Raw genomic sequence first — 26,696 nt, forward strand, 5'->3', positions numbered from 1 at the left:
GCAGTGGCTTGCCTTCAGTCGACTAAATGTCGGACACTCAGATCACTGGAAGCTGTAGAACCGAGGGTTCATCATTCATTCATTTCCCTAATCGATTAATCACAGCGCCAAGAGGACGCTCACTCACCATGTCATCTCAATCACCCAACCCATCAGACATTCCTGATAACCTGGAGACCATGATCGAGTCGCCCACAACCATTAGGTTGCTCGATAGTCCATGTTTTGGCCTCGAGTGGTTTAACACCCCCTCGCCACATGCACGTTACGAGTAAGCCACTCAACTCATTTATGAAAAAAAAAAACCCCATTCTGAGCCTTATATATCTGATAAATGCTGTAGTGTGATCTTGATAGACGGTGTTAGGGATGTTATTGGCGATGTCTGGACTAAGAATGTCCAGAGCTGGGTGGAGACCGTTTTGTTATCAGAGAGTCCCTATAGCGTGGCTGAGTTCCGTTATGACACATCCAGTGACGGAGCTCCTATCTACGCGGTCAACGGTATCGAAAAAGAAGCAACAAACCTTCTGGATGGTCTGAAGCAAGACCACACTGAAGAAGGGGGGTCGCCCCAAAATACGTTCTCGTTTGACGTAAGCATTCTCAACCTCATATGGAACGGGTTACTAATAGTTTCAACAGCGAGGTCTCATCTTTATTTCCCGTGACTTTGGTGGGCTTCTCGCTAAAAAGGTGGAACAGACCCTTCGATAGTCTCTTGTCGATGGTAAGACTGCTGACACTCGTGTCGAAAGGCTCTTTGTATTGCCAGTCGTTCGCCCTATACGTACCAGGATGTACTACGTCGCACTTGTATGATGGTACGTGTTCGCCGTTTTCTATTTACGAAAGTAGTGATCAACCTGACACTCGATTAGATATTTTATGACTGTCCGCACCGAAGTTTTGACCTGGAAGATCTCGAAGACAACATCGTGCAGATGTTTAGTGGTCCAGGACCTAACTCGAGACATGGCCTAATCCAAAAGGCCACAAGGCTTGCCTTCGAGGTTGAAGATATTCATCAATCATGTTCATACTCTCTTCTTTGGCAGCAGATCCCTGTCCTGAATGTGATTACATTTTGGGGAGAGATGGAAGACGACGAGGTATAAACACATCACTCAAGCTGCCACGAAACTCCTGTCTGTTGTTTAGACCACGAACTGACATCGATAAATACACAGCAAAGTATCTACAACTACAATAGTCATGCGTTGATCCAGTGCCCTCTGGAAGAATACCATGTAACAGAAGCCGAGCATAGTCAACTTGGTCTCGGCTTGCAAGATCCGAATGACACAGAGTCTACCAAGGTCATATCAGCCATTTGGAATTTCATAAGAAACAGCATCGCAACAAGGGAGTTTCCTAACCATAAGCTGCCGCAATCCAGAATTCTGGACTGGCTTATGCTACTTCCCGAGTGCCCACCTGTCCGGTATCCCGCGATAATCAAGCTCGCAGCTATTCCATTTCAGCGTTGGTCTAAGTCGCATGAACAGTTCGACGACTGGATACAACACTACGACGAAGGCTTCCGAGTGGCCCACCTATACAGCGTTTCGGGGCCGGCTGAATTATCCGAGCAAGTACTTCAACATGTTCAAACAAGACAAAACTGGGCTAAAGTACTATACTTCCGCTTTTACCCGAACGACACCAGACTGAACAGTACAAGGGCACTTCTGCTGTACTTTCTGACACAGCATATGCGCTGGAGTAACCAAACATGCGTCTGGCCGATCGAGGCATTGCCTCACGCATTCACGACCCGGGACTTATACCAGTGTTTTGTGGACCTAGTGTGGACCCGCAACGAGAAGAGAGACGTCTGGCTCATCATTGCTGGCATCGAGCACGCTGACATGGACCTGTTCTGGTTTCTTAGACAATTGAACGAGCTCGGAAGACGACGCGAGGTCCCCTTACAGGTAGTTGTTACAAGCAACGGCAACGAGAAGGTCATAAGCCAGTTAAAGGACTTCACGACTATTAACCTATCTGCCTCCCTTGACAGCGAACAATTGAAAAATGACGCTCTGATGGCAAAGACTCTGGCAAGTCGTCGAAAGCTCGAAGATATGTCACGTTCATGTTCGGATATAGACATAGCTGTGCCGATGATTCTCCAAGCCCACTTCTCCGACCCGCAACTAGCCGACATGGTCCTGCAATGGACCATACACGCTATCACACTCCGCAGTTTCTCATTCAATTTCCATGAAACCCTAGGACATATCCTTAACACTTCACCGAAGATGATTTTTCAGGCTACGCGAAACTATCTTCCAACTGAGCAACAAGAGCTTGCTAAAGATGTTTCGGTCATCGTGAAGGCTGCCTTTCGGCCGCTTACTGTGGACGAGATCGCTTCAGCGCTGCTTTTCAGGGTGAACCCAGATCCTACTCCTCCTTCCTCTTACTTTACATCTAATGCTAAAGATTATCGGAGGCTCGTCGAGAGAGTACACCAGATCATTCCAGTACTGTTCACAATCGAGCACGGCGAGGTGCATTTTGCTCACGATTCCATTATGGAGGTGCAGGGGCTCGGCATGTTTCCCTCGGTATTGGCACAACACACTTCCATGACATTGATTTGTCTCGGGTACCTGCGATTGCCCACAACCTGGACACTGGTGGCTGATTTGGTTCACGAGAGGACGGCTGATAACATACCCGGCTCAGAGTCCCGAAGAGACTTTCTGGCGTATGCGGCTAATCACTTAGTTGCGCATTACAGACTTTGTGGGAACAGAGTCTCTCTCGGCGAAATGCTCGCGTTTTTCAAGATGGACCATGCTCGCGCCGCGTGGTTAGACGCTTTGAATGCGCTTAGCGGTTCCATGTGTCGCAAGTCGCACCGCAACGACCTTTCGGCCTTTCAATGCGTGGCCCAGACCGGAGTTGTAGATCTTGTTACCGCTATGGTCTCCGAGCAGCGACAATCTCCCTATTTCGAAACAGAATGCGTCCTCGCCATTTCCGAGGCTGCCTTGTATGGCCACGTGGAGACAGTACGATTGCTCCTCCAGGAGATGGTTGGTGTTGCTCCTGGTCTAAAAGACGCAATCTCTGCGGCGGCTTCACATGGAAACGAAGACGTCCTTAATCTTCTGATCGACTTTTGCTCTCGATCCCAAGATTTCGTTTGGCCGGACGGTCTCCTCTGCCGCGCCGCCTGGCTAGGACAAGGTGGTATAGTTCAAAAGCTACTAGCGATCGGCTTATCTCTAGATTGGAAAGTCGACGATGAATCCTCCCTGTTTCTAAGGGACCTCACACGATTGAGCATTGATACCATTGTTCCTAGGGAACAGCTGCTAGTCACACCTCTGGCTATAGCTCTGGCCTTTGGCCACCGCCAGGTGGTCCGGGTTATTCTCGAGGCAGACAAAACCGAGTTTCTCCCTGGCCTATCACTGCTACTATTGGGTCAAGCTCTCGAATTTGGGGACCCTGAAGTTATTCGACTGTTGATCGAACACAATATTAGACCAATGGACGCTGTTGAGGAAGAAGAGCTCCTGCACGTGGCGACTGAGAGCTCGAGCTACCGGGCAATCGAAGCGATGGTTCAGGCTGGCTCCGACGTATCATGGCACACTGAAGACTTGCCCGAGGGTCATGCGGTCGGCCCTCTAATAACTGCAGTCGGACGAGGCTATACCAGATGTTTCAAGCATCTTCTTCAAAGCGGCGTGAAAGTCAATGTGCCTAACAATGGGAAAACGGCATTATTCGAAGCTGTCAATAGCAGACGGCTAGAAATGGCGCGAATGCTGCTTGCCGCTGGCGCAGATCCGAATGTCATGAGCGATAATCACCTTCCCCTGATTACGGCTGTCAACAATTATGACAAAGCGATGGTGGAAACTCTTCTCGATAACGGGGCCAACATCGAAGCGTACATCGAACACGAGCTGGCCAAAGGGAAAACAGCCCTGGCGGTAGCTGCGGGGAAAGGGGACTATGATATACTCTACACACTGCTTCAGCGAGGCGCGGAGGTCAACTGCAGCAGCCTTGATCTTTCATCTCCACTCTATGTTGCTGCCTTCAAGGAGCGTATAGAAAACGTCAAAATACTCCTGGAGCACAAGGCTCAAGTGGACGATGGCGATGCTCGTGGGACTGGGGAACCAACGCCTTTGAATGTCGCCTTCCCCAACGCAGAGGTGGTCACGACACTACTTGACCACGGAGCTGACATCAATTATCGCTCATCCTATGGGACTGTTCTGTACCGTGCTTCCAAGGGGGGGTATTTGGAAACTGTACATGCTCTTCTCTCCCGCGAACCGAAGCCGGATCTTGAGCTAGATGTCCAAACATCACCACGGAGATATGATGACGAAAGTATGACGCCACTGTGTGCTGCATGCAAATACGGGCATTCGGAGATCGTGCAGGCATTGCTTGACGCCGGGGCCAATGCCAGACACAAGGCACGCTATTCGCACGGGATGACTCCACTGCATTTCTGTTTTGGTTTTATCGACCATAAAGGTTCTGATTTGCAATGGCCCTTATTCACGCTCCTCTCATACATTGCCCGGCTAGACGTCAACGAAGTGGACAGTTTTGGACGTACGGCCCTTCATTTGATCGATGCTTATACGCCGGTCACGTTCGTGGCAGCCCTGGTGAACGCTGGTGCATCCACCGAGGCTTTGGACTCCAGTGGCGCAACTCCTTTGGCCAAAGCAGTTGTATCGGGAAACATTGAAGTATTTCGATATTTGGAAACTCAGTCCCGTCATGGCCCAGGCCGTCATGACACCATATCTCCTTTGCGCCTGGCATGCGCGGCAGGGAGTGCAGTCATGGTGGAGCACCTCGTTAAAGCCGGCGCAGACGTCAACGAAGTGGACAGGAGCACGGGCGAGACGCCCTTGTACGCCCTCTTTACCGGACCAGGGGCCTCTTCGGATATTGTGAGATTCCTGGTGGAAGACTGTGGAGCGAACGTCAACAAGCCCGGCGGGGAATTCAAGTACCCTCTCATCAAAGCCTTCACTTGCTGCATTGACAACCACTGGACCTCCGACGACCGAAGGGAACTCGTGCTCAAGATCTACAAAAACATTCGCCTATTACTCCAATGCGGGGCCGACATTGACGCCCAAGACGACTCCGGGCGGCGGGCAGTCCATCTCGCGCTGTCGTCGTTGAGCCTAACGGTCCCTTGGCACCTGTTCGAGGAGTTCGGCGCGGACCTCGGCGCCCGGGACAACCTCGGACGCTCTGCGCTCCACTACGCAGCCGCGATGGGCCTCCCCAGTGACTTTGCTTGGCTGGCGGAGCGGGCAGGCGTCGGAGTCGATCTGGTGGATTCCCGCGGCTGGACCCCTCTGTTTGGGCGACGCAACAACGGCGGCCCGCCAACTTCAACCCCATGGTCCAAGTCTTGAAGGAGCACGGGGCCGACCTTTGGGCCAAGACAACCGACAGTTATGGAGTTTGGACTCCGCTGAAGCTGGCACGCTTCCGGGGCTGTTTCACGGAAACGGCACTGCTCGCGTTGATACCAACGGAGAAGACCAGGAAACTGCCAAAACTTGTCCCGGGGGGCACGTCGGATGTACCTGGGACGCATCACGACAAGGAGGACGAGACAGCAGCAGCGCCAACCGAAGAAGCCATTGAAACTTGGAACGACGAGCTCCATGAAACGGAGACGGGGTATCCTTGGGGGGCAGATATAATATGTCAAAGTTGCTTCATGGTAAGTCTAATCTCGCCCGTTTGCCATTTCGACACTAATCAGCAAACCCAGGAATGTCGTGGTATCATGTATAGATGCACTCAGAAGCCGGGGGGTAATTGTGCTTACCCCCACTGGGATGCCTATCATCTTTGCGAATATTGCAGGACCCACCGAGAGCTCTTGGACCTGCCTCACCGTCATGACGTATGGGAAAAGTGCGGGTTCATGTACGCGGGAGAGGCGGTAGACTCATCAGACTCGGATACGTCCCCGGACCTCGGAGATGACTACGACGATAGCGACGAAGAAACCGAGAAAGGGGAAAGAGATGACGACTAGGCACCAAGCGTTTCGCGGTTGTGCTCAACGATGTGGGAACCCATGGTTACTTTTATGGTTCTGCGCAAGTTCTTACTTGTGTTTGCCTGGATACATCCTTGTTTCCGCCGGGTTAGCTAGTGCTTGACATGGACGCTGGGATATTCGAGCCGAGCTATGTGAGATCAGTCCAGACTTGTCCATCGGGATTGCAGTCACGAAGGTTTAATCCGAGATTAGTACTAGGATCGGGTGGGCAGGTCATACGCAAGGTTCGTCCCGTCACGATCCCATTAGAATTAGAGTTAATTCGGCCCAACTTCGACTCGCTAGCTACATGTACATATGCGTCCACGTTCCATTTAAATATTTGCTGTAGTCTGTCTAACCGGCCACGAAAAGAATACAACAATACTAGACGGGCGTCTTGGCCATGACCTTGAACGGGTGCGCCTCGGTGTTGTACACAAAGTAGTTCTTGTGCTCCCCGCTCCCGGCCGTCTTCTCGAACCCGACGTCCCACTCGCCCTTGTTCTCGGCCTGGATCAGGTACTGGTACTTGAGCGTCTCGGCCAACATGAAGCTCTGCATAATACTGCCACGGATACCACCACCATCCTCCTTGAGAACATTGCTGATGGACCCGAAGCCGCCGGGGACGCGCATGGTGCGGTTCTGCGCCAGCGTGTAGGCCCAGGCCACGTCGCGCCAGTACGCGTCCTCCGTCCACTGGTGCGCGTAGTACCAGCTCTCGACAGCCTCGGGGGCCTGGCCGGCGGCGGTGTAGTAGTCCTCCAGGTAGTAGCCGGCGCGCTCGTAGTAGGCCGTCTGGTTGGCGTACTCGGGATCGGATTTAAGGGCCTCGACGTCCCAGCTGTACAGCGCGGGGCCGATGCCGGCCGCGGTCTGCCGGTACCCGTTGGCGCACCACTCGCTGAAGTTGAGGCCGTAGGGCAGCCAGTCCGGGCGGTCGAGCGCCGTGCTGCCGAGGATGAAGGTGCTGCCGATGAAGCAGGCGAGGGACTCGCTGTAGTTGACCTGCTGCGTGCCCGTGAAGGCGGTAGCCATGGTCAGGTCCGGCCGCGACGTCGGGTGAGACAGGAGGTGCGCGATGGTCGAGTCGGCGGCCTTGGTAAACCGTTCGCCGTAATGGGCGTACTTCTCCGGGTCGTAGACGTACATCTTGACCAGGTACTCGTAGGCCGAGTCGTTGCCCGAGACCCAGCCGCCGTACTGGTCGAGGATCTCGCCCGTCTCGCAGCTGAAGTTGCCGCCCGTCAGGCCCGGCCAGACCTCGGACGAGGGGGTCAGCCAGTAGCTCTCCGTCTTCTGCGCCAGCTCGCCGTACTGCGGGTCGCCGGTCAGGTCCGAGAGGTGCTGCCACTCGAGGACGAGCGTGCCCATCTCGGCCAGGCTGGCCGTCTGGGTGCCGTCGGCCATCTGGGCGGCGTCGGAGAAGGTACGGTTCTCGATGAAGAGCTGGCCCACGGGGATGCCGGACTTCGTGTTGAAGGCGAACTTCAGCGTGTCGGCCAGGGTCTTGGCCTGGCTGAGCAGCGTCTCGACGTTGGTGGCGTTGACCTTCAAGTGGCTGAACGGTCCCTTGAGAAGGTCGTACGACGAAAGCAGTCCACCGAGGTAGCGAATGTTGGTCTCAAAAAGACTGACCACGCTGGGCTCCGGGGTGTTGGTCTTGGTGAAGTCGATGGTGGGGATGTACTCCAAGATGGTGTTGACGATGTCGGTCTGTTCCATGATAATGGCAGTATCGAGTCCATCGACGGCTGTGGCACCCCAGCCATTGCGGTCGTCCGAGTAGTTGCCGTACAGGGGCCGCAGCGAGTCGTGAGGGAACACTTTGGAGTACGCGCCCCAGGCAAATCGAAACATCTCGACTACGGCCTCGGCGCGGATGGTCTGGTTGGACTCAAATCCCGTGTAGTCATAGTCGGATCCTCGCTGCTTGGGGTACGCCAATGCTGCACTGGAAGCCTCGTCGGCAGGGGCCGAAAGTGCACCTGGGACAAGACATCCCAGTACGGCAGCATAGGATACCAGCCGTAGGGCCGATTTGACGCCAATCATGACTGTCTGTTTTCGCCTTGAAGAGAATGGACCAACGGCAGACTAGTGAACCAGTCGTCGCACAGATCCAGCAAGTTGTGGATGTGTAGAGACGGCCATCCCATCAAAGACCGGCAGGCGCGGTGGTACTGGTTAATATACCAATGTCAAATAGGAGAGCGGATCGTCCGTGACCAGCCACCCTGCTGCATGAAATGTCGCCTAGATAAACTTTGCTGGGGTTAACAGGCTAGTCAGGCCCGCGAGATTACAGAATGCTACAGACTCATGCACGTTGCCGGGATCCCCCGCACCACACCATCACCACCCGTCACCCCGCCATCCCATCCCCCACTCGTCACACGCCTGGATGTTCAGCCTTCGATCAGGCAAAGAAGAAAGGGGCAAAGTACTAGTAGAGTGAGTTTCTGAATATAGTTGCATACCGTATCGTTTCATTGTTGATTTAGATGCAGCATGATTAGAGCAATTGGATGATGAATTGTTGAAGGACGATGGGGGCAGTTGGTCAATTTAAATTGAGTTCCGTATCTGCAAGCATTCAAGTCTGCGCAAGCTTGGCAGGCCTATATGCGACGCTCTTGGTTCGGATGAACTCTGGTCCTATACCCAAGACTTTCCCCTTGCTTTGCACATGCCGCCCGCACCCAGAAAGAAAACGAACCTGACAATTGACTCTCCAGCTAATAATGGTGCGAAGAGTGACTATTCGAAGCTACATGGACGATTCATGGACGACTGCGAACTCTGTTCATCCGAAGATTTGATTGAAACTCAAGTCGGTATTATCTAGAATCCCCCTCGGTATAGCCCTTAACAATGGCTGGACTGTTACATCAGATGTGCTGTCAAAACAGCGACTGTGACAGCGCTGCAAGCCACAACTATTCCGGAGCTCAGATAGCGAGCTCTGGCAGACGATGATCTGGCCTCAGGCGGCGTCTTACTTGCTGCTCCTCCTGCCCCAGACCCAGACCCATACCCAGAGGAAGCCGGCCTCGTGAAGTTGCGGAAGAACTCCTGCATGATTTGGCTGGCTTGGATGTGCGTGGGGACATCGCCAGCAGCCAGCTGCGAGAAGTTGATTTCGGTCGATGGCCAGGCGTGTTCTACCATGGGCACACGCGCTTGTCAGTATCATAGTCGCATCAAATGAGGGGTGTACTGGGTTGGCCATACTCATCGTGTCAACCTTGTAGTGCTGCAGCATCCCCTGGACGCCCCGACAGGTCCACGTGAGGTGGTGCACCGTGTCATTGAAGCTGTCCTGCTGTTCCGGCGGCGTCTGGCAGCCGTTGCGCTCGGCCCACCACGAGAGCCTGGAGGTTCATGAGCCGAGTGTCTTGGTGAAGAGAAGCGTTTGTACTTACCAGTCAGCAATCGGGGGTTCGTATCCCCCCTCACCCTGCCCGCCGTCGTAGAACACGCTCTCATCGGCACCGCCATGAAACTCGAGAATAGGCGTCAGGTCCCGCGCGGGCTTACATCCGTCGTCGGGCCCACGTGCATCTGTATAATACGCCCCCGCGACGGGCGCGAACGCCGCGAACTCGCCCCCAACCGTATCATTGCAAGCAAGGGCACCCAGGAACCCGGCCCCGTTGGACATGCCGGTAGCGTATACGCGGGCGCTATCGACGCAGTAGCGCGTCCGCAGGTCGGCCAGCAGGTCATGCGTGAACTGCAGGTCCTGCGCGACCGTGGTCTTGGAGTAGTTGGCGCCCGCCCAGGCCATGTCGACGCCGTTGGGGTACACGACGATCTTGTCCGACGCGAACTCGTCCAATCTGGTGTCGGCTTCCAGGAACAGACCGATGCCCGGGTGACCGTGGTACCCCACTAGCACCGGGTACTGCTGTGTTGCGGCGTACTTGTCGGGCAGGTGCACCGTGTAGCTCCGGACCATGCCGCTGCTCGTCAGCAGGTGTGGCAGCGACGAGGAGATGTCGGCGGGCTTGCCGCAACCCGACAGGTCCCCATCTGTGTAAATGCCGCCTACCCGAGTCTCCTGGGCCGAGATGGTGGCGACTGAGAGGCCGGATAGTAGAAGCACCTGTTTCCAAATCATCATTCTTTAGGGGTTATTTTACATCACTTAAAGAGGTGTGCTTCACCATCTCTCGGTCGAGAGAGAAAGAGAGACGTAGCCGCATGGGGAGATGGGAAATGTGGCGTCGACCAGGGAATCCAAATATAGGATGCACGCCAATAACATGACGTCCCCGATAGTGCCGCTGGTCCCAGATGCGACGGGTGTGAGTCGATGTGACTCTGCCCTGTGGCCGGCGCAATTTACGTCATGCGTATTGGTCAGGCTGGTGACCTGGGCGCGGGGTTGGCAGCCCCTGAAACTCTGTTCCAGGTGGGCAGTGTGATTGATTGATTGGCTTGCAATTCTGTCTTACCTCGAATCAGTGCCAACCAACCCAGTCTCCCGGCAGACTGACAACAAGACCACAGCAAGTAATTCGCAAACATTTCAGAACCCCTAACAGACCAAATCATACTCAATGCTCTCAAAAATCAGACCCGGGACACGAGCTTTCGGCGCTTGACAGCGCGCCGGGGCGATGCGGGGCAATTGTCCAGCAGGGTGTGTCTCGCATCCAAAGCCAGCAACATCTGTCAACTTTCACTCGCAATGGCGCGCACATCCAGAACATAGGCTAGGGATATATAAAACTGCTTGATCAAATCCTTCGTCAGCGCTCCCCGAAGTTGCTTTCGGTCTCGCTCCTGAAAGTCCCGCGAAATGCCCCCACCAGCGCCGAGCTGTTATTGCTGGCACCCGGACTGACGCTGCCAAAGACTAATGCTTCTTCTTTATGTGAGTATAGTACGGTGCGTGCAGCCTCTCGTTATCGCTTTAATTCGCAGTTCGCGATGCCTAAATGGTCTTTTTCAAATGACTGGATGTTATTCTGTTGGCAATAGGCCCTCCTGAGGCCGAGTTGTAACACTCACACGCTGTAAATTGATCTGGCAGGATGTAACCATCTTTGGCGCTCTCAAGCTTCTGAGTACCGTCGACACGCAATGCCTTGCAGCTCGTCGTACCAGTACCGGTACCCCAGCGCCTCTTCCGACTCGGCGTACGGCCGCTCATGCGACTCGTCGAAGACATCCTTCTCAATTCCGAATCCATGAGCGATGTTCCGACCATCATGGAACATGTACGGGCACGGGTTCTCGCCGCCGCGGTAGAAAAGGTCGTCCGCGCTGGCCCAGCAGACCCGCCCGTCCATGGCGTGTTCGGCATGCTCGCTGATGGTGAGCAACCGGCGTGATAATAATAATGCGCACGTTCGGAAGCGTCGCAGCCGCCACGCGGTTTCGAGGGCGTGTACGCGAGCGCCCGTTCTACCAACTCTCGGTATAAGCGTTTACTCTTCTGGAGTGAACAGGATATCGCATGACGGAGTAATAGAATTTCTCGAATAAACGGTTACTACTCCTTCTAGAAGACACTGGGATAACGGGGAACAGAGACCGAAAGTCTCTTACCGCAGCACCTCGCGCTGCTGCCGGGGCAGCTCGCGGTAGTGGACCCAGCATTCGGTGATGGGGAGCATCGGGCGCTTCGTCCAGTCCGCCATCTCGAAGCGGACCTGGTCGGTGGACACCACGTTCCAGAGGCTTCCTTTGCACTCGCCACCAAACCACCGGGGGGATCCTTCCGATGTCGTATCCTCCTCTTCATACTCCTTGCCCTCCTCGTCAAAGTGAAACTCATCGTCGGAAGTCCCCGGCCAGCTGTCGGCATCCCGGCTGCCGTCTTCTACGAGCAGCGCGTCGTCCCAGACGATCTCCACCCACCTGATGGCGGAAGACCTTGTCGGCTGCGACGGCGTTATACACTTCCACATTGCGCGGATTGACCTGAATGTCGTCAGGTTTCGAAAGTTCGTCCGATAAAGAAATGAGACAGAGCATTGGAGAGCCAGTACTTTCGGGGCATTCAATTAGCAAGCATCGTTTCAGTACCTCGTTACCCGTTGGGAATTTTGGTTTGACGCGTCAATCCTCCAAAGCGACAGACAGCAATCACACAAGACCAATTCAGCGACAACTTTTGCAAGGGGGTTTTTGTTCGTCCAGCCTTTGGTCATCAATTCCACCCCGTACTCACATGCAGCCACAACAGAACGAAGCAATCGAATTGTCAAGCGATCAATCTTCTTCAATTCGTGCTTCTTTTATCTACCATTTCTGACCATATCGTATGAGGAGATGGCGGCAGATGGTGGTCAGGATCTCGGTGGGGTAATTCAACAGCTGACTGGATGGGGCAGCCGACGACATGTTGGATCATCAGCAAGCGGGTTTGAAAGTAGGTCTAGCAGTATAGGAGGCGCATCGTCACCTAGACTGACGAGCAATGGCACGGTGAAATGGCACGTTGTGGGTTACTCAGATCAAATACATGTTGTAGCCAAACATCTTCCAGCACTTGATTGCGGACTTAATGGCACAGGTTAGGCAGCAGCCCCAAGCCGTCCGTGTTATGCTGAGGTCGAGAAACTGCCTTGAATGAATGAAAGAGATTCCAACGAGCAAACAAGAGCGTTGCGCAGCGTATGTTGAGCGATGGGCTTACCTTCAATTTCCACGCCACCTTTCAACCAAGGATGATCGTTTTGATCTCAGGGGCTGCTAACTCGAATGCCTGTTGGTCAACATTTCCAAGTCCCAGCCTCTCGTAGATTTCACCATGTTGGGACTTGGCGATTAGCATGACGAGGTAGTCCTTGAACTCGCCCACGCCACCGTCCGGATTCATCTTATGCGTCTCCGCCAAAACGATGAACTCCTTCTGGTATCCGTCCGGCGGCAACGTGCTCACCCTATCCAGGGTCAAATTTCCCACCACGTCACCTCCCTCTCTCAGTATCGAGCATTGCGGAAGTAGAGGGTCGGGTCCGGGAGCCTCAGTGGTGAAAGGCATAGTCATTAGCGGACCCAGGCGGAAGGAGGTGACGGAGCTCGTAGCAAACATCAGGTGGTACGGCCGAAGCAAAGTTGTGTCCACAAATCCATCGGGAACCAGCGAATGTGGCGCTCTGTTGCCTCCAAAAGCATTGTCCCGCCACTCTCGTGGGATGCCCTCTGAAGGCACTGGAAATCCCCGCCCGCACTGGCCGTTGATTGCCTCGAAGCGGCCTAGCTCGTTATCCCAAGTATGCCATCGCACCAATGGGCGTATGCCTTCCTCCCCTTCCTCGCCTGGGAGCGCTCGCCCATAGCCCTTGATGTTGCCGTCGCCGTCACGCTGCATGACGAAGGGCCGATCGTACCGGACGGCGCCCTCCCAACCCGCCCAGGACCAGCTGGGGAAGTGGACGGGCCTGCCGTCCTTGTCCGTGCAGAAGCGACGCTTCAAAGGCTCTGCCGGACGCCAGAGGAGAGCCACATCCAGGATGCTCTCGGGCAACCCAAACAAGAGCCGAGACTCGAAGCTTCGCTCAAAGATACTCCCCAGGCCGGCGAAGGCAAACAGCACGTCAGTCTGGAAGGTAAGTTGTCGGGGCGTGTACTGCTCGACGGCGCGGATATACTCAGAGAGCCTCCCGGATCGGACAAGGTGGGTCCGGCTGTAGCGATCCTTGACGAGGCTTCCGTCCATCCAGGCGCCGGACGAAGCGAGCCAGCTCGACTTGAGGGTCAGGAAGTCGAGCGGGTGGATGCCGGACCCGTAGTCCCCATAGTCTCCGTTCTCCATGTCCTCGCGGCAGTACCAGATGGCCTCGTTGTGGGCAAAGACGAGCAGGCGGCGCGACAGCAGCCGCTCCTGGAAGGTCCAGCCCCGCCGGTTCCAGGGGGTACTCTCGACGTTCTGGCTGTGGTCAAGCGGTGCGATGATGTTGGCGCCTTGAAACTCGGTGGAGTTCTGTTCGAGGTGTCGTTCCACTCCCGGCGTGTCGGGGGCGATCGATATCCTCTGTACCCCTTGCAGGCCGGCGTCGGCGTTGGTTCCGGAAGCAGCAACCAGGGTCAGCAAAGCGCCGCCATAGACCCGGTCCATCTCTTCCGTCTCCTTCTTCGCCCTGTCGTCGTTCTCCTGGAGTTTACACTGCGTCCACTGTTAGCCCATGATTCGGGGGTTTCTTATTTGGTAAAACCCCTTGTACACTTACCAACGTGTCAGCCCAGAGATAGCGTTCCCCAAGGGCTGCAACAACCTCCATAGCATCGAGTATGGTTCTCGGAATGCGTGCTCTGTGCTTTGCCAGACCACCTTCTTGCATGAGCTCCTCCTTATTGGCGTAGGTCAACGCCTGGCCTATGAAGCCGCCCCACATGTAGGACAGTGCAATATAACGGCACGAAGGACTCCCGTCAACGATGCATTGTCTCTGCACATCGATGACGCGTAAGTACTGGGGTGGTTTTCTGATGACCTCCCACCCATGCTCGCTGCACTTGGTACCATGCTTGGTCTCGCATTCCCACAACCACTGCTTGGTAATCGAGAGGTCGATCCAGCGGGGGTTGAGCTTGTGCCCATAGACCATTTGCTTAGCCTCATTCTCCAGTTGCAATGGGATACGGCTGTCTGCCACTCGCATGTAGAACTTGCTCAGATCGGCCAGCTCACTCCCAGGACTGGCCGTGAACCCCTGGCACTTTATAAGGAGAAGTCCTGGGGGTTGCTGGGTGCTTTTGCTGGTGCATAGGGTGACTTGAAGTGAGACCTTCTTTCGATACCGTATCTGTTTTTCTTGCTCGATCTCATTGCCCCATTTGACGAGCTCATTTGCGTCCCTAATATCGGGTCCTTTTGAGAAGAGAACCCCTAGACCGACCACCGTCGTGGCGGCAAGGGGCCCAGCAGCCTTAAGGGCAATGGTGCCCTCCATCTCTTCTAATGCATACGTTGACGCTGCGCCGTCCTTCGAGGTACGGCCAAAGGGCCAGTTCTTGTCAATGAACTTCCATTCCTTCTGGAGCAATTGAGGCATGGAGAAGCCGACAACATCTTTGGGGACATGCTTGGCAACTTCGGGGCTCTTCAGGGGGTCATTCTGGGGCCGTGATATCATGTGGAGGAAAAGGCGGCAGAGGGGGCACCAGGAGCTGAGCCGGATAATTCTCTCCAGTGGGGTCTCCCAAACAATATGGGAGACTTGTGGCCTGGTCTCGTCCCAACATGCGGAAATGGGAAACCCCGAGCAATGCTCACAGAGTTGTTCTTCGCCAACCCGACCGCGCTTGGTGTCGCGCAGGCCCTTGCTGAGCAGGGTGGTTTTGCTGCGAAAGTCCTGTCCGAGGAGCGGAGCCCTCGACAAAGTATCAGTTGCAGATGCGGAGAGGTCGAGAGCGACGTCCTGGGTGCTGTCCCAGCCCTGCCGGAGCTTCTGGGACGACCGCTTTCTCCATGAGAGCTTTCTTTGGTCCTTTGGAGGTTCCACGGCTAGCATTCCGGGCGGCGGCCCCTCTTGTCCGGCGTTGGCTTGAGGTGCGGGAAGGGCTGGAGTCGACTGCGGCCTGACCGGAAGCTGCGGAGGCGCGAGACTTGTATTAGATGAGGGTTTCATTGTCTGCAGGCGGTTTCCAACAACTACACAATCACGAATGAGCAAAAATACTGATGTATTGAGATGGGAGAGTTACTTATGCCTAGAAGTGGAGGGCAATTGAAAGTATTGGTTTTGGCTGAACAGGGGTCAGGCTTACGCCCCCACGGCAACTGATCAGGCTAGGCTTATATGTTGCATGCTATAAGCAAGCACTGATAGTTTACTGTCGTCGGTGGCTGGCGAAAGCAAGACTCTGGATCTCTCTACGCACGGCTATCGCTATCTGCGGAACTTTCCCCAGCACAATGGCACGTAGGCATGGTCCATTCAGTTACCTGCAAGTGACTTTGGATGTTCATTGCCTCCTATTTTGGTGGCTATCTGTATTATTCCAGTACCTCAGGGGTGATATCACTTATGGTGACAGTTGTATTTATTCCACTGAATAATACAGTGTTTATTCCATTGCATGATACGGTACAGTGTTTATTCCAAGAGTAACTGCGAGCCCCAAAAACAGGTAAGCAAGCTTATTGCCCTCTTTCGGAGACGTCGCTGGTGCTTATTCAAGTCTCGAAGAGAGAAAACCTATCAATTAGTGCTGGCGAACCATTAGGGATGCCGGTCAGGCAACCATGCAGGGTATGTCATCAATTTACCCCATACGTACGACTTGTAGACACGCTGTGCCAATTTGGAGTGACCATCTCATTGGATGGTAATAAAGCGAGGCTGTGTGCAGATCACTACCCCTCTTTGGCAACCAAAAGAGACCCCCGGATCTCCCTATCTAAATGCCGACAAAATCCCCTCCCTCTGCAGCCGACGAGGTGATCAAAGCTGTTGTGCATCGTATGCAACATGGACCCGTTCGCTGCTATGGGGGCGGCATCCGCTATCATCACGTTTCTTGACTTCGGCGCCACATTGGTCAAAACTGCCAAGGAAATCCATGCCTCGGCGTCGGGGGCAAGCAAGGACAATGCAGACCTGGAAGATCTCACAAAGAGAATGGAAGAATTGTCATTAAACCTCAAGCCAACCAAGAATCGCTCCCACATGACCATCATCGAAAGGGACCTGATGGATGTTTGCACGAAATGCGACGATCTTTCGGCAGATCTCCTAAAGGTTCTCAGTGATGTGAAGCCCAAGACTCCAGGTTCCAAACGCAGCAACCTAGCAGCTACATTTCGTACTTTCATGAACGCAAGCCGGTTGAAAGCGCTCGGATTAAAGCTGCAGGAGTATAGGTCGTTGCTGCAAATTCAACTTGGGAAAATGACACGGTTGGTTCAGGCCTTGATCCAATCTTCTACTTCTATGATTTTAGTACTCATTGTGACAAGGGATGAGCTAGGTCCTAAACTTGATGATATCATCAACACCGGAAATATACTCGGATCAGATCTTCAACCCTTAATCAGGAACACAAAAGTTCTGCGCTCAGGTGTCACCGTCAAGTCTCTTGAGCCGACCGCACTAGAACAAGTTCGGATGTTGCTGGCTCAGTCAGACCAGGCGATTGAGAAGGCTGGGCAAATACTGATTCTCAAGCGCCTGCAAGATGAGACTATGGATCTCAGATTTTCCGACGTACCCCAAGCTCACGCCAACACGCTTTCTTGGATATTTCAAGACAGTGATACATATGACGAAAAGTTAAAGGCCCGGACTGCCTACAACTTGTGGTTAAGAAAAACTGCTTCCGAGACCGACAAGTCTATCTTCCACATTTGCGGAAAGCCAGGGGCAGGCAAATCTACTCTGGTGAAATATTTGTGCACACAACAGGCGACAATGGACGGTCTAAGAGAGTGGGCTTCTGCGAAAACACTCGTTGTTTGCCGGTATTTTGCCTGGAAACCTGGAACAACCGTCCAAAATACGATCAAAGGTCTTGAAAGGACACTGCTGTATCACATCCTTCAACAAGCGCCCCAGCTCTGCAAAGTTGCCTTCGAAAGCCAATGGCAAAATGTCAAGGAGCATCACATGCTTGAAGACGGCTATGAAGAGAGAAGAAAAGGTCTCCAGGCCATTCAACAAAGCAAGAGGACCTTCGTTGATCGCAAGTTTTGTTTCTTCATTGACGGTCTGGACGAGTTTCATGAAGAGCCAGAGGACGTGGTCCGGTTCCTTCAAGACTGGGCGACACTAGGTGGACACAATATTAAGATCTGTGTCTCAAGTCGCGAGCTGTTCATATTTAGAGAGCGGTTTAAGTCCTGTCTTAAGCTTACGCTTCAAGATATCAATTACGAAGACATTGCGCTTCGCATCGAAGACGGTTTACAAGCCCTCGAGGATTTGGAGACCAGAGACGACAAAGATGAAATCCTGGCATTAGGTCGCGTTTTGGCGCGCAAGTCCGAGGGTGTGTTTCTTTGGGCCACGCTCACTCTGAGCACAGTGCAAGAATCAGTCTTGTCTGATGAATCAGCGGCGGAAATCGCCAGGAAAATCGATTCTTTACCAATCGAGCTGGAAGACGTGTTCCAATACATTTTCGACACTATAAAAACTCTCCGCTACGAGTCTGATCGACGCATGGCAATGATGACGCTGCAACTTATTCTGGAACATCAACGTCCACTTCGAAGGGGATTTAAGGACCTGTCATTAATACGATATTCATTCCTAGATGAATACGACGCCGACCATCGCTTCGTACACAGAAAGCAGCTTCATTACACAACTGAAAAAGAAGTGAACCACAGGCTGGAAAAGGCCCAGAAGCAGATCCAAAGGCGCTGCTTTGGTCTTGTCGAAGTCCGGGTCAGTAAGAAGCTGGGGTTTGTACATCGAGCTGTTGTCGAATTCATGACACGCAGCCGTACGTCCCAAGCTGCAAACGAATTCATTACAGGATTTGACGTTCTCGACTTCATGCGTCAGAGCTTTGTTGCTACCATTAAGTTGATCACTCCTCCGCTTGATTATTTTGAAGTCGGATCCAAACGTCCAGTACAGGATGCCCTAGAGCTTTGCTGGCTGGACCCTCCTACGCGAAACGGAGGTAGAAACAACTTTCTTGAATCGGGGATCTTGGATAGTGTTCTTGCTCTTTCAAGGTTTCAAAAAGAACTGATTGACGTTCTTGATCAATCCTCAATGCTCTGCTCTGATGAAGACCCGATGAAAGAGGCTTTCATTCACGACGTCGTTGAGATCGGCACGTCAAAATCTCAGCCAGATCATCACGTCACTCATGGCCTGCCTGAAAATGCATCTGGACGTTATTTTGAAGCATGTAGTATTGCTGATGCTGTCCTCTTGGCTATATGTTCTGGTGCCAACCTTGAGCTGGTGCAGCCGGCCCTGGCATTGTCGCGGCGACAGTATGAAAAGAGTAGGCTTTCCGGCTCAATGGTGCGTCAAGTTGGGCTGGAGACACAGTTGATGTACGCTCTTTCTGCTATACCGTACAACTGCCCCGAGCAGCTGACTTTCAACATTTTGGATCACCTGTTCATGGGGTGGTGCCAAAATAGGAGAGATTTACCACATGATGAAATTTGGGGCTCAGTATGTGCGCCCACCCTATGGCAAAGGATCGTCTGGTCTGGATTTTGGAGCGCGCGAGATGGCGACTACGATTCTTTCACTGCCCCCCTTGAACCTATCATCCGCATTTTTCTACTCTATGGTGCCCCCCCTGATATGGCTTTCAGGGTCAGTCGCTGTCGTGACAAGCATGACAGGCGCTGCTACTGGAGGGTCAGAAGTGTGGGTGGCCCGTTTGAAGCAATTATACGACGTGGTATTCTACATACAAGATTGGAAGCATATCTATTAGTACAGGCTCGCAACGCGGAGATTGAATTGACGTTGCGTGAACTGGTATACCTGTGGTTTCCTCATCAGCGAGCGAGGACGCTCCAGTACCTCATCGACCAGTCAGCCCAACGAGGAAGACCACCGAGCGTGGAAGAGGTCCTGGAGATGAAATCTCACAAAGACCTCGACGTCGATGTACAAAACGGTATTACGCATGAAACTGACTATAGTGACACTTGGGTTCCGGCATGGAAGCGCCGTCCGGACAAGTACGACCCGGACTGGGAAGAATGGGTAGAGCCAAGTAATAGTCTTGAGTTCACGGGACTCCGCTGTCACTACGGGACGGTTCCCTTTGTGCCTGATTGGCAACACGACTTTTCGTGGTTATGATGGATGGGCCACGGCAAGGTCAAACCACGATGCTCGTCTATATTTAGGGTGGTTCGAAGGAAAGAGAATGCATAAGATATGGGTTTTGGAGGCGTTCAAGTACGGTCACATAGATGACAAGCTTCGTATGTATCTGACAGCCGATTCGCACAAATAAAATTGGCATTGGCTGAATTGGATGGCATGGGAGACTCTCAAGGGTATTTACTGAAGATTGAAGAGGCCTGTGTCCCGTTCAAGGTAATAGCCTTTTATTACCACCATTTAGCCTCTCGGTCATCTCATCATGAGTTCCGACGGCATGAACTCAGTTGTGGCTCGGACGCAACTACAGAGCCTCAATTGCGAGAAGTCGACGGTGAGACATGTTCCGATGCCCCTCAGCTACCTCCTACACACATGCACAATTCATCGATTTCAGCCGATACTTTGGTCAGCATGCACGGTGATGAGGATTTGGCCCGACATCAAAGAATCAGAATCGCAATCATCCCATCATTTCATGCAGGGGAGCTGTAGCATGCCTTATCCAAACAACCTTGATAACATGTACAGTTTACATTTGACGGGCCGTCAGGGCAGAAGAGAGGGTTCACCAAGTGCGGGGAGTAGATACAGGTGAGAAGCGGTGGGATTCTATATAGATAGCGTCTGCCTGAGTCTGCGGTTCCTGTGATCCCCCAAATCATCTCATATTCGCCATATTTTCCAAACAAAGTTTCGAGCCACTACCGTATTCCGATCAGACGATCCGAGCCTAGTCCACGTGACAGGTCTGTCTCAGTTGTTAAGACATCTTGCTGGGCCAGTCTTGAAAACAAAAGAGATCGGGTTTGACAGGCTCTTTGCCATCTTCAAGGAGTCCCAAACGCAACCATGGGCCGACACTCGAACTGTAGCAGCAGCCACTCGAGCCGTAGCTCCTCCCACCACGGAAGCGGAGGAGGCGACTGCCCCCCACCGCCACCGCCGCCCATCCCCGAACCTCCCTGCCGCCCCGAGCCGCCCTGCCGCGACCGGTGTGAGGACGACCTGACGCGCCGCTTCAACCGCGAGGTCCGCCGCTCGGGCTACCCCACTCGCTACATCGTCAACGATGGCAGCCTGGTCATCAGCGAGAGCCTGCTGCGCGACTCCAACACCCTCATCTACAACCGGCACGGCTCGCGTATGCGGGTCCTGCCCGACCGCTGCTGTTGCGACGGGACGTCCTCATGCCGATGCGGCTGTCGGGGGCGCCGTTGCTGCAGAGGCCGCGGCGGCGGGTTCAATTGCTGCTACTGCAGCACGACGACTAGAATAACAACGACGACGCGAGTTACTGAGTACTGCCGCAGCTGCTCCTGTCGTCGCGCGTCGCATGGGGGGTATTGCCGGGAGTGCGTGGAGCGGAGGTGCACACCACCGTGGTATCTGAGGGGGCCGAGGGAACCTATACGGCCCCTTTGCGACGGAGATAGGCGGTTCTTGGACGGGTCATCGCCTCGGTTGTTGGGATACTATTAACTTCCATTCTGTCTTCTGAAGGCACTGGCGAAGCTGCGCGCAGTAGTGACATGTGTACTTAGCAGCGAGTGGAAGTAGGCCGAATCAACGTACCTTCGAGCCTACAGGAATAATATGGCATAACCAAAACTACCCAGAGGAAGTGGCATAACCAAGATTAGGTACACAGGGAAAGTGGCATAACCAAAGCTACCTACCGAGGGGAAGTGGCACTTGCATAACATTGTAAGGAACGATGCGTCCCAGTACCCAAGGTAGATGATAGCAATTCTCAACCTGCAATTTTCGAACTTCTATTCTCTCACCTCTAATATCCATTTACACCACCAACAAATTCCAATCGTCCACTTTTTCATAAGGAAGAAAAAGAATTTATCGCCGTCTTATTTCAACCATTCTGGAACAACAACAACAACATATCACTACGAGCGCCATCTTCGCCTGCGAAGAGACCAACTCAAGCGGGCCCAGTCCCAGAGCACTGGGTGGCAGATTTATGGCCACATCATGGCCGTGAAGCCAAGCGCGAGGCCGAGGCCGAGAAGCGCCGCCGGCCGGTCAACGTGAGATCCTTCTCCCCGTGCCTGGCCCTTTCACATTCACCATCAGAGGATCTCTTGGCCCGGATCGCGATGTTGCTAACTGTAGGTCAATAGTTTTCGGAGGAGGCCGCGACGCACACCGCCGCCGCCGCTGCCGAGGAGTCGTAAACAACGACAGAAGGCAATATAATTATCAACAATTGAGAACGCCAACGCCCCCCTTTTAGGAACCAAAAAAAAAAACACCACAAGAAAACACAAAAAAAAATTGAAAATCAGAAAACAGTCACCAAAAAAAGCAGCGTTACGGCCAATCTATTGGGCTCTCGACGAGAGCTCAAGCTTTTGGCTGTTTGTTACGCCTTTTTTTCCTTTTCTGATTGGTGGTTCTGGTGGTTTCTCAGCGTGCAGTCCACTAAAACACCCCGCTACGGTGGCTACTCACCAACTGGGCAGGCTGAGTGGGTGCCTGGGCTTCAAAGGATGCGGGGGAAGCCCCATCAACTACAACCCCCAACAACAACAACCACCAACTAGAACCCATCGACTTGAACCCATCGTCTTCGCATTCTGTACACACATTCAAGAAGTCATCTCCCACCGGCAAAGTTACGGCCAATCTAGTTGACGTGCTTTGCAACAGCGTTATGGACAATCTAGGCGGCATGTCTTGGTCATCCTACCAAAGCCAATTAAAAAACGGCAGCTATGCGTGCGGGGGAGATGTCAACAGGCCTAGCGGGCAGTTCAAGCCCCCCACCACCCAAGCCTCCGTTGAGGGCGGATACAGCAGATGGTATTCCTACTTCGACTCGGGGCCGAAACAAACGGGGCAGATGGTACCGGGTGGATGATTTTTGGCAACATCATGTTGTGTTTCGCCGGGATCAGTCTCGGCCATAAGGGCATCGTGAGTACCCCGGACACATTCCCATTTTAAGCACATTGTTCGTGGTCGCCGCAATTTGAACCGTATTCGCAAGTATTGAGCTTTCTTGTTTCTCAACCTCGTATTCACACTCACTCATAACCGAAAGGTTCTCGCATTTGTCGCCCTGGGGCGTCAACCAACCAACCAAGTACCGTACCGAATTGACGAGAATATTGATTTCTAGATGGGAAAAAATATAGTTCTACTGAATCACACACCTGCTAAAACCTACAATCACCTTTGTATAAACATTGATCCCACTGATGGGTTAACCAGCTCCCCCGCAGACCTCAAGAAAGTGACGTCTATTGAGGGCCGGCATTCTGTACGCTCGTCGGTTTCCTACATGACCCCCACGTCTATCCTGATCTATCAAGATGCCAAGCAGTGGTCAGTTGCTTTGATTTCGGAGGCCAAGTACTTTCTCATGTCCTTGTTATGAGCTGGAATGGGTAAAGGGCGCAAGAGAAGGGTTAAACGCGAAAGATCACCGGCTTTTCGGACCAATTCCAGGTGGAGCCGGCAAATCTCAAACTATTCAAGCCATGGAAGGACTTGGTTCGCAACCAATGTCAGCGTCGGTCGACCCCTTATGCAGGAAGAGGGACTGACGATCATGACAGCCTGTTTCGTGAAGAGAAGTTGGCAGGCATCACATTGCCGTGGTCGCAGATTATTATTCATTCCTTGGTTTTGTATCTTGGCTTATTCGGGAGTGGCAGGACATGACAGCATCGGGCATTTGGCAGATACCCCTATCATGATGTCGTGGGACTATGAGCCCCTGGTTGCTCAATCATTCTCGGCATTGCACTCCGCGAACACATTTCAGTAACCGATTTGAGTACATGATGTAAGTGACTCTCGTTGTTATTCCTCCCTGTTCTAGCGTTTATTCCACGCTAGTATTCTACGTTGTTCCAGTGTCTCACGAGGCATGGAATAACCCGTTGTCCCAGCAATTTCTAATATTACCTCTCGAGAAGATTAAATGCTAACACCGAGAGTCGATAGGTAAGCGACTTTCGGTGTTTATTCTATCCTATTTTAATGTTTATTTTATATTATCTTAATATCTTATAATAATAGGAGGAATCGTTTATTTAAGAAATTTTTAATTCCCTTTTAATATATTTTATTCCCTTTAAGAAGGAGTAAATATTTATATCGAGAGTTAATAAGTTTTTAATAATAAGCGAACGTTATTTTAATAATAGTTTAAAGACGTTTAAATCTTAATATATTTATATTAAATTAAAGTAATTATCTATTTATATAGCTTTATAATATTTATAAAATTCTATTATAAATTAAAGTTATTATAAAATTTAAAAATTTAAATAATATATATATATTTAAGTATATATATATATTAATTATTAATTAATAACGCTAGGTTTAAATAACACCTTTATTTATTTACCTTAATAAATAACCTAAACATGACGTAGAAACTCATCACTGTCCTTGGTGTTACTGGAACGCAGGTATGCTCAGCTTCGTCCATCATATATCCGAGTCCAGGGCGGCTCCGTCGCCAAGCAATTCCTCACCCAGGCCGGGTGGCGAGTACGCGGGCTTACCCGCGACCCCAACTCAACCAAGGTGAAGGCCTGGGTTGAAAAAGGGGTCGAGATCGTCAATGGCGATCTTGATGATATCGAATCGCTCAAGGACGCGTTTCAGGGCGCACACGCCATCTTCGCCGTCACCGAGTGGGCCGCAAACTACGCCCGGGTAAGCAAGGACAAGATGCTACAGGGTCGGTCCTTGGAGGAGTACGCGGGCGACCTAGAGACATCACAGGGGATCAATGTGATCAGGGCGGCCTCGGACCCGAGCATCCTCGCGACCCTCAAGAGGTTTGTCTTTTCGACGCTGGCTGTGGTGCGGGACATCAGCGGCGGCAATTACAAGCAATCCTACGAGTTCGACTCCAAGGCGGCCGCCGAGAGGCACATGAGAGAAGAGCTTCCCGAGATTCGGGCCCGGCTCAGCACGGTCACGATGGGCATCTTCCAGGAGACGTGGAGGGCCATCCCGGCGTTCCGGCCACACAAGCAGCTGGATGGCACGTTCGAGTACGTGCGCCTGGCCGTCCCCGGCGGTTCTCACGACGCGAACCCGGAGGTGGTGGCCACGCGGGACACGGGCGCTTTTGTCGAGGCCCTCGTCCTCCACCAACCCGCTGGCACGGATGTCCTGGGCGCCAGCGAGATCGTCACCAAAACGGATTATGCGGCAATCTGGGGTCGCACGCAGGGGGTCAAGGCGACGGTGCGAGACGTCTCCGAGGAAGAATATGTGAAGTTCATCCCGGAAGGCTTCGAGGCCACCATCATGGATGATTTCAAATTCTTTGCCGAGTTTGGGTACACTGGCGGAAATCCTAGAGTCAAGACTCCCGCGGAGTTGGGGATCAAGACAACTTCTTTGGAGGAGTTCTTTCACGGCGAGGACTGGAGTACAGTACTGAAAGGAGATATGTAGCGTCGCTTGTTTCGCGAGTTAAACTTAACTAGGTTTCGTTTCCTTGACACAATCCCTCATTCAGTCAGACAGTTCTTCAAGGGGTAGGTTGACCATACCACCGTTCGAGAACCGGTGATTAGGGCCATCTAATCTAGACTGATTCAATCCATTATCAAACTTTACCCGTCTCATCCCAGACGTAGTACACGATAGGCGTGGAGAACGTCATCACGCATATGTGAGAGGATGGTAGTTTGCCGCCAGTGGTTTTGAGCTGAATACTGAATCAACCATCCTGGCGTCCGCGCAAGCTGTCTCAGTATGTTGTGCTTATTCGAATGTGCGGACTGTGACGTGGTGTCACTTTGGAAGGCGTTATCGAACTCGACTTTTCCCCATACCAATATCTATGTCGAACAGGACCGGATCGCTCGGTCATGCCAGTTGGGATCAGCGACGACACCTACGTCAGCGTGCTTCGGCGTCTCGTCGTGGCACGTCAGAGTTGGCAGAGTATGTTGTTATCTAAGCCGACAAAATCAGCCGTACGGGTTCTCAAGTCGTGATTCAATCTTCGAAAAAACATCTGGTCGGCAGTTATTGGTATTGGTATCAGTTGAGGTCCAGCTGAAAGCGCAGGTCTGCACACTTCAGTTTCAGGAACCCTCAATACATAGATGTAGATGTACCTCTTGAAACCTGGTATTGGCCCTCCACGAGCCATGCATCCTTTACGAGCTGCGTATCCCTGTAGGCACTGCAGTTGGCTGTAGCTGCAGCAACACATTGTCCCACAGGTGATGCAGCGGGGCCGAAATCTATGCGGGTTGGATCTCATCGTCGAATCTGGTCCAGGGTACCTGTCATTCCTGCGGCCGCCTCCGCATCCATCGTTGTTGGCTATTGGCGTGGTTGGTGCGTCATTCCTAGTCATCTGCAGAGAACGGAATGCAACGATCAGTGGCTAGGCATGAATCTGGCTGCCATGATCATATGTGCATACATGAATCTCATTATTATGTGGCTTGCCATCGAATCCTCTGCGTGAAGTGTTGAACCGCTGTTGAATTACTCCCGATACTGCCTAGCATTGAAGAGTGACGCTATTCTCGGCTACCGGTTGCCAAGCGCCCGTCAGCGATCAAATGCTTATCTCGACGCCATCTAGTGGGTGTTCGCAGCGTCGCGACGAAAGTGGGCGGGCGCCCAATGCGCCAGTACTGTCCTGGCCTAGAGGGGAACGCTAGGCGCTAGGGTAGTGCACCAACAAGGGAATCCCGAAGCACTGGAGCAGCACTCAGCACTGTTCCCGAGGTGCGTACGCCACACTGGCGAGATTTTGTTAGCTGCCAGTCTGCTTGTCTCAATTTCTGGTGCTTATCTTAGCCCGTTGTTCGTGATTCCGAGGCCACTCTTGCATCCCGGCCGATCAGCGT

The 26,696-nt window shown here is 52.7% G+C and overlaps 8 protein-coding genes across 8 annotated transcripts; 4 read left to right on the forward strand and 4 right to left on the reverse strand.

Annotated features, from left to right (window-relative positions):
• Positions 1–128: 128 nt before the first annotated feature.
• PG985_007662 (uncharacterized protein) lies at positions 129–5,420 on the forward strand (the record flags this gene model as incomplete). The annotated part of the gene is made up of 6 exons (XM_066827430.1): positions 129–271; positions 344–596; positions 646–696; positions 759–824; positions 882–1,112; positions 1,191–5,420. The coding sequence occupies 6 exons, from the start codon at positions 129–131 to the stop codon at positions 5,418–5,420; spliced, it is 4,974 nt and encodes a 1,657-aa protein (XP_066685105.1).
• Positions 5,421–6,448: 1,028 nt separating this feature from the next.
• On the reverse strand, positions 6,449–8,119 carry PG985_007663 (glycoside hydrolase family 47 protein; the record flags this gene model as incomplete). The annotated part of the gene is made up of 1 exon (XM_066827431.1): positions 6,449–8,119. One exon carries the CDS (start codon positions 8,117–8,119, stop codon positions 6,449–6,451), a length of 1,671 nt encoding a protein of 556 aa, XP_066685106.1.
• Positions 8,120–8,950: 831 nt separating this feature from the next.
• On the reverse strand, positions 8,951–10,187 carry PG985_007664 (uncharacterized protein; the record flags this gene model as incomplete). The annotated part of the gene is made up of 3 exons (XM_066827432.1): positions 8,951–9,228; positions 9,299–9,438; positions 9,490–10,187. 3 exons carry the CDS (start codon positions 10,185–10,187, stop codon positions 8,951–8,953), a joined length of 1,116 nt encoding a protein of 371 aa, XP_066685107.1.
• A 940-nt stretch (positions 10,188–11,127) lies between these two features.
• PG985_007665 (uncharacterized protein) lies at positions 11,128–12,421 on the reverse strand (the record flags this gene model as incomplete). Its single annotated transcript, XM_066827433.1, has 3 exons — positions 11,128–11,379; positions 11,728–11,998; positions 12,324–12,421. The coding sequence occupies 3 exons, from the start codon at positions 12,419–12,421 to the stop codon at positions 11,128–11,130; spliced, it is 621 nt and encodes a 206-aa protein (XP_066685108.1).
• Positions 12,422–12,737: 316 nt separating this feature from the next.
• On the reverse strand, positions 12,738–15,654 carry PG985_007666 (uncharacterized protein; the record flags this gene model as incomplete). The annotated part of the gene is made up of 2 exons (XM_066827434.1): positions 12,738–14,189; positions 14,254–15,654. The coding sequence occupies 2 exons, from the start codon at positions 15,652–15,654 to the stop codon at positions 12,738–12,740; spliced, it is 2,853 nt and encodes a 950-aa protein (XP_066685109.1).
• An 843-nt stretch (positions 15,655–16,497) lies between these two features.
• On the forward strand, positions 16,498–19,809 carry PG985_007667 (uncharacterized protein; the record flags this gene model as incomplete). The annotated part of the gene is made up of 1 exon (XM_066827435.1): positions 16,498–19,809. The coding sequence occupies one exon, from the start codon at positions 16,498–16,500 to the stop codon at positions 19,807–19,809; it is 3,312 nt and encodes a 1,103-aa protein (XP_066685110.1).
• An 876-nt stretch (positions 19,810–20,685) lies between these two features.
• Positions 20,686–22,025, forward strand: PG985_007668 (uncharacterized protein; the record flags this gene model as incomplete). Its single annotated transcript, XM_066827436.1, has 2 exons — positions 20,686–20,985; positions 21,972–22,025. 2 exons carry the CDS (start codon positions 20,686–20,688, stop codon positions 22,023–22,025), a joined length of 354 nt encoding a protein of 117 aa, XP_066685111.1.
• A 700-nt stretch (positions 22,026–22,725) lies between these two features.
• On the forward strand, positions 22,726–25,278 carry PG985_007669 (uncharacterized protein; the record flags this gene model as incomplete). The annotated part of the gene is made up of 3 exons (XM_066827437.1): positions 22,726–22,767; positions 24,240–24,275; positions 24,313–25,278. The coding sequence occupies 3 exons, from the start codon at positions 22,726–22,728 to the stop codon at positions 25,276–25,278; spliced, it is 1,044 nt and encodes a 347-aa protein (XP_066685112.1).
• Positions 25,279–26,696: the final 1,418 nt, after the last annotated feature.

The sequence above is a fragment of the Apiospora marii genome, assembly GCF_038362585.1.
Source record: "Apiospora marii strain CBS 49790 chromosome Unknown utg000004l_segment0_segment1, whole genome shotgun sequence".
NCBI lineage: Eukaryota > Fungi > Ascomycota > Sordariomycetes > Amphisphaeriales > Apiosporaceae > Apiospora > Apiospora marii.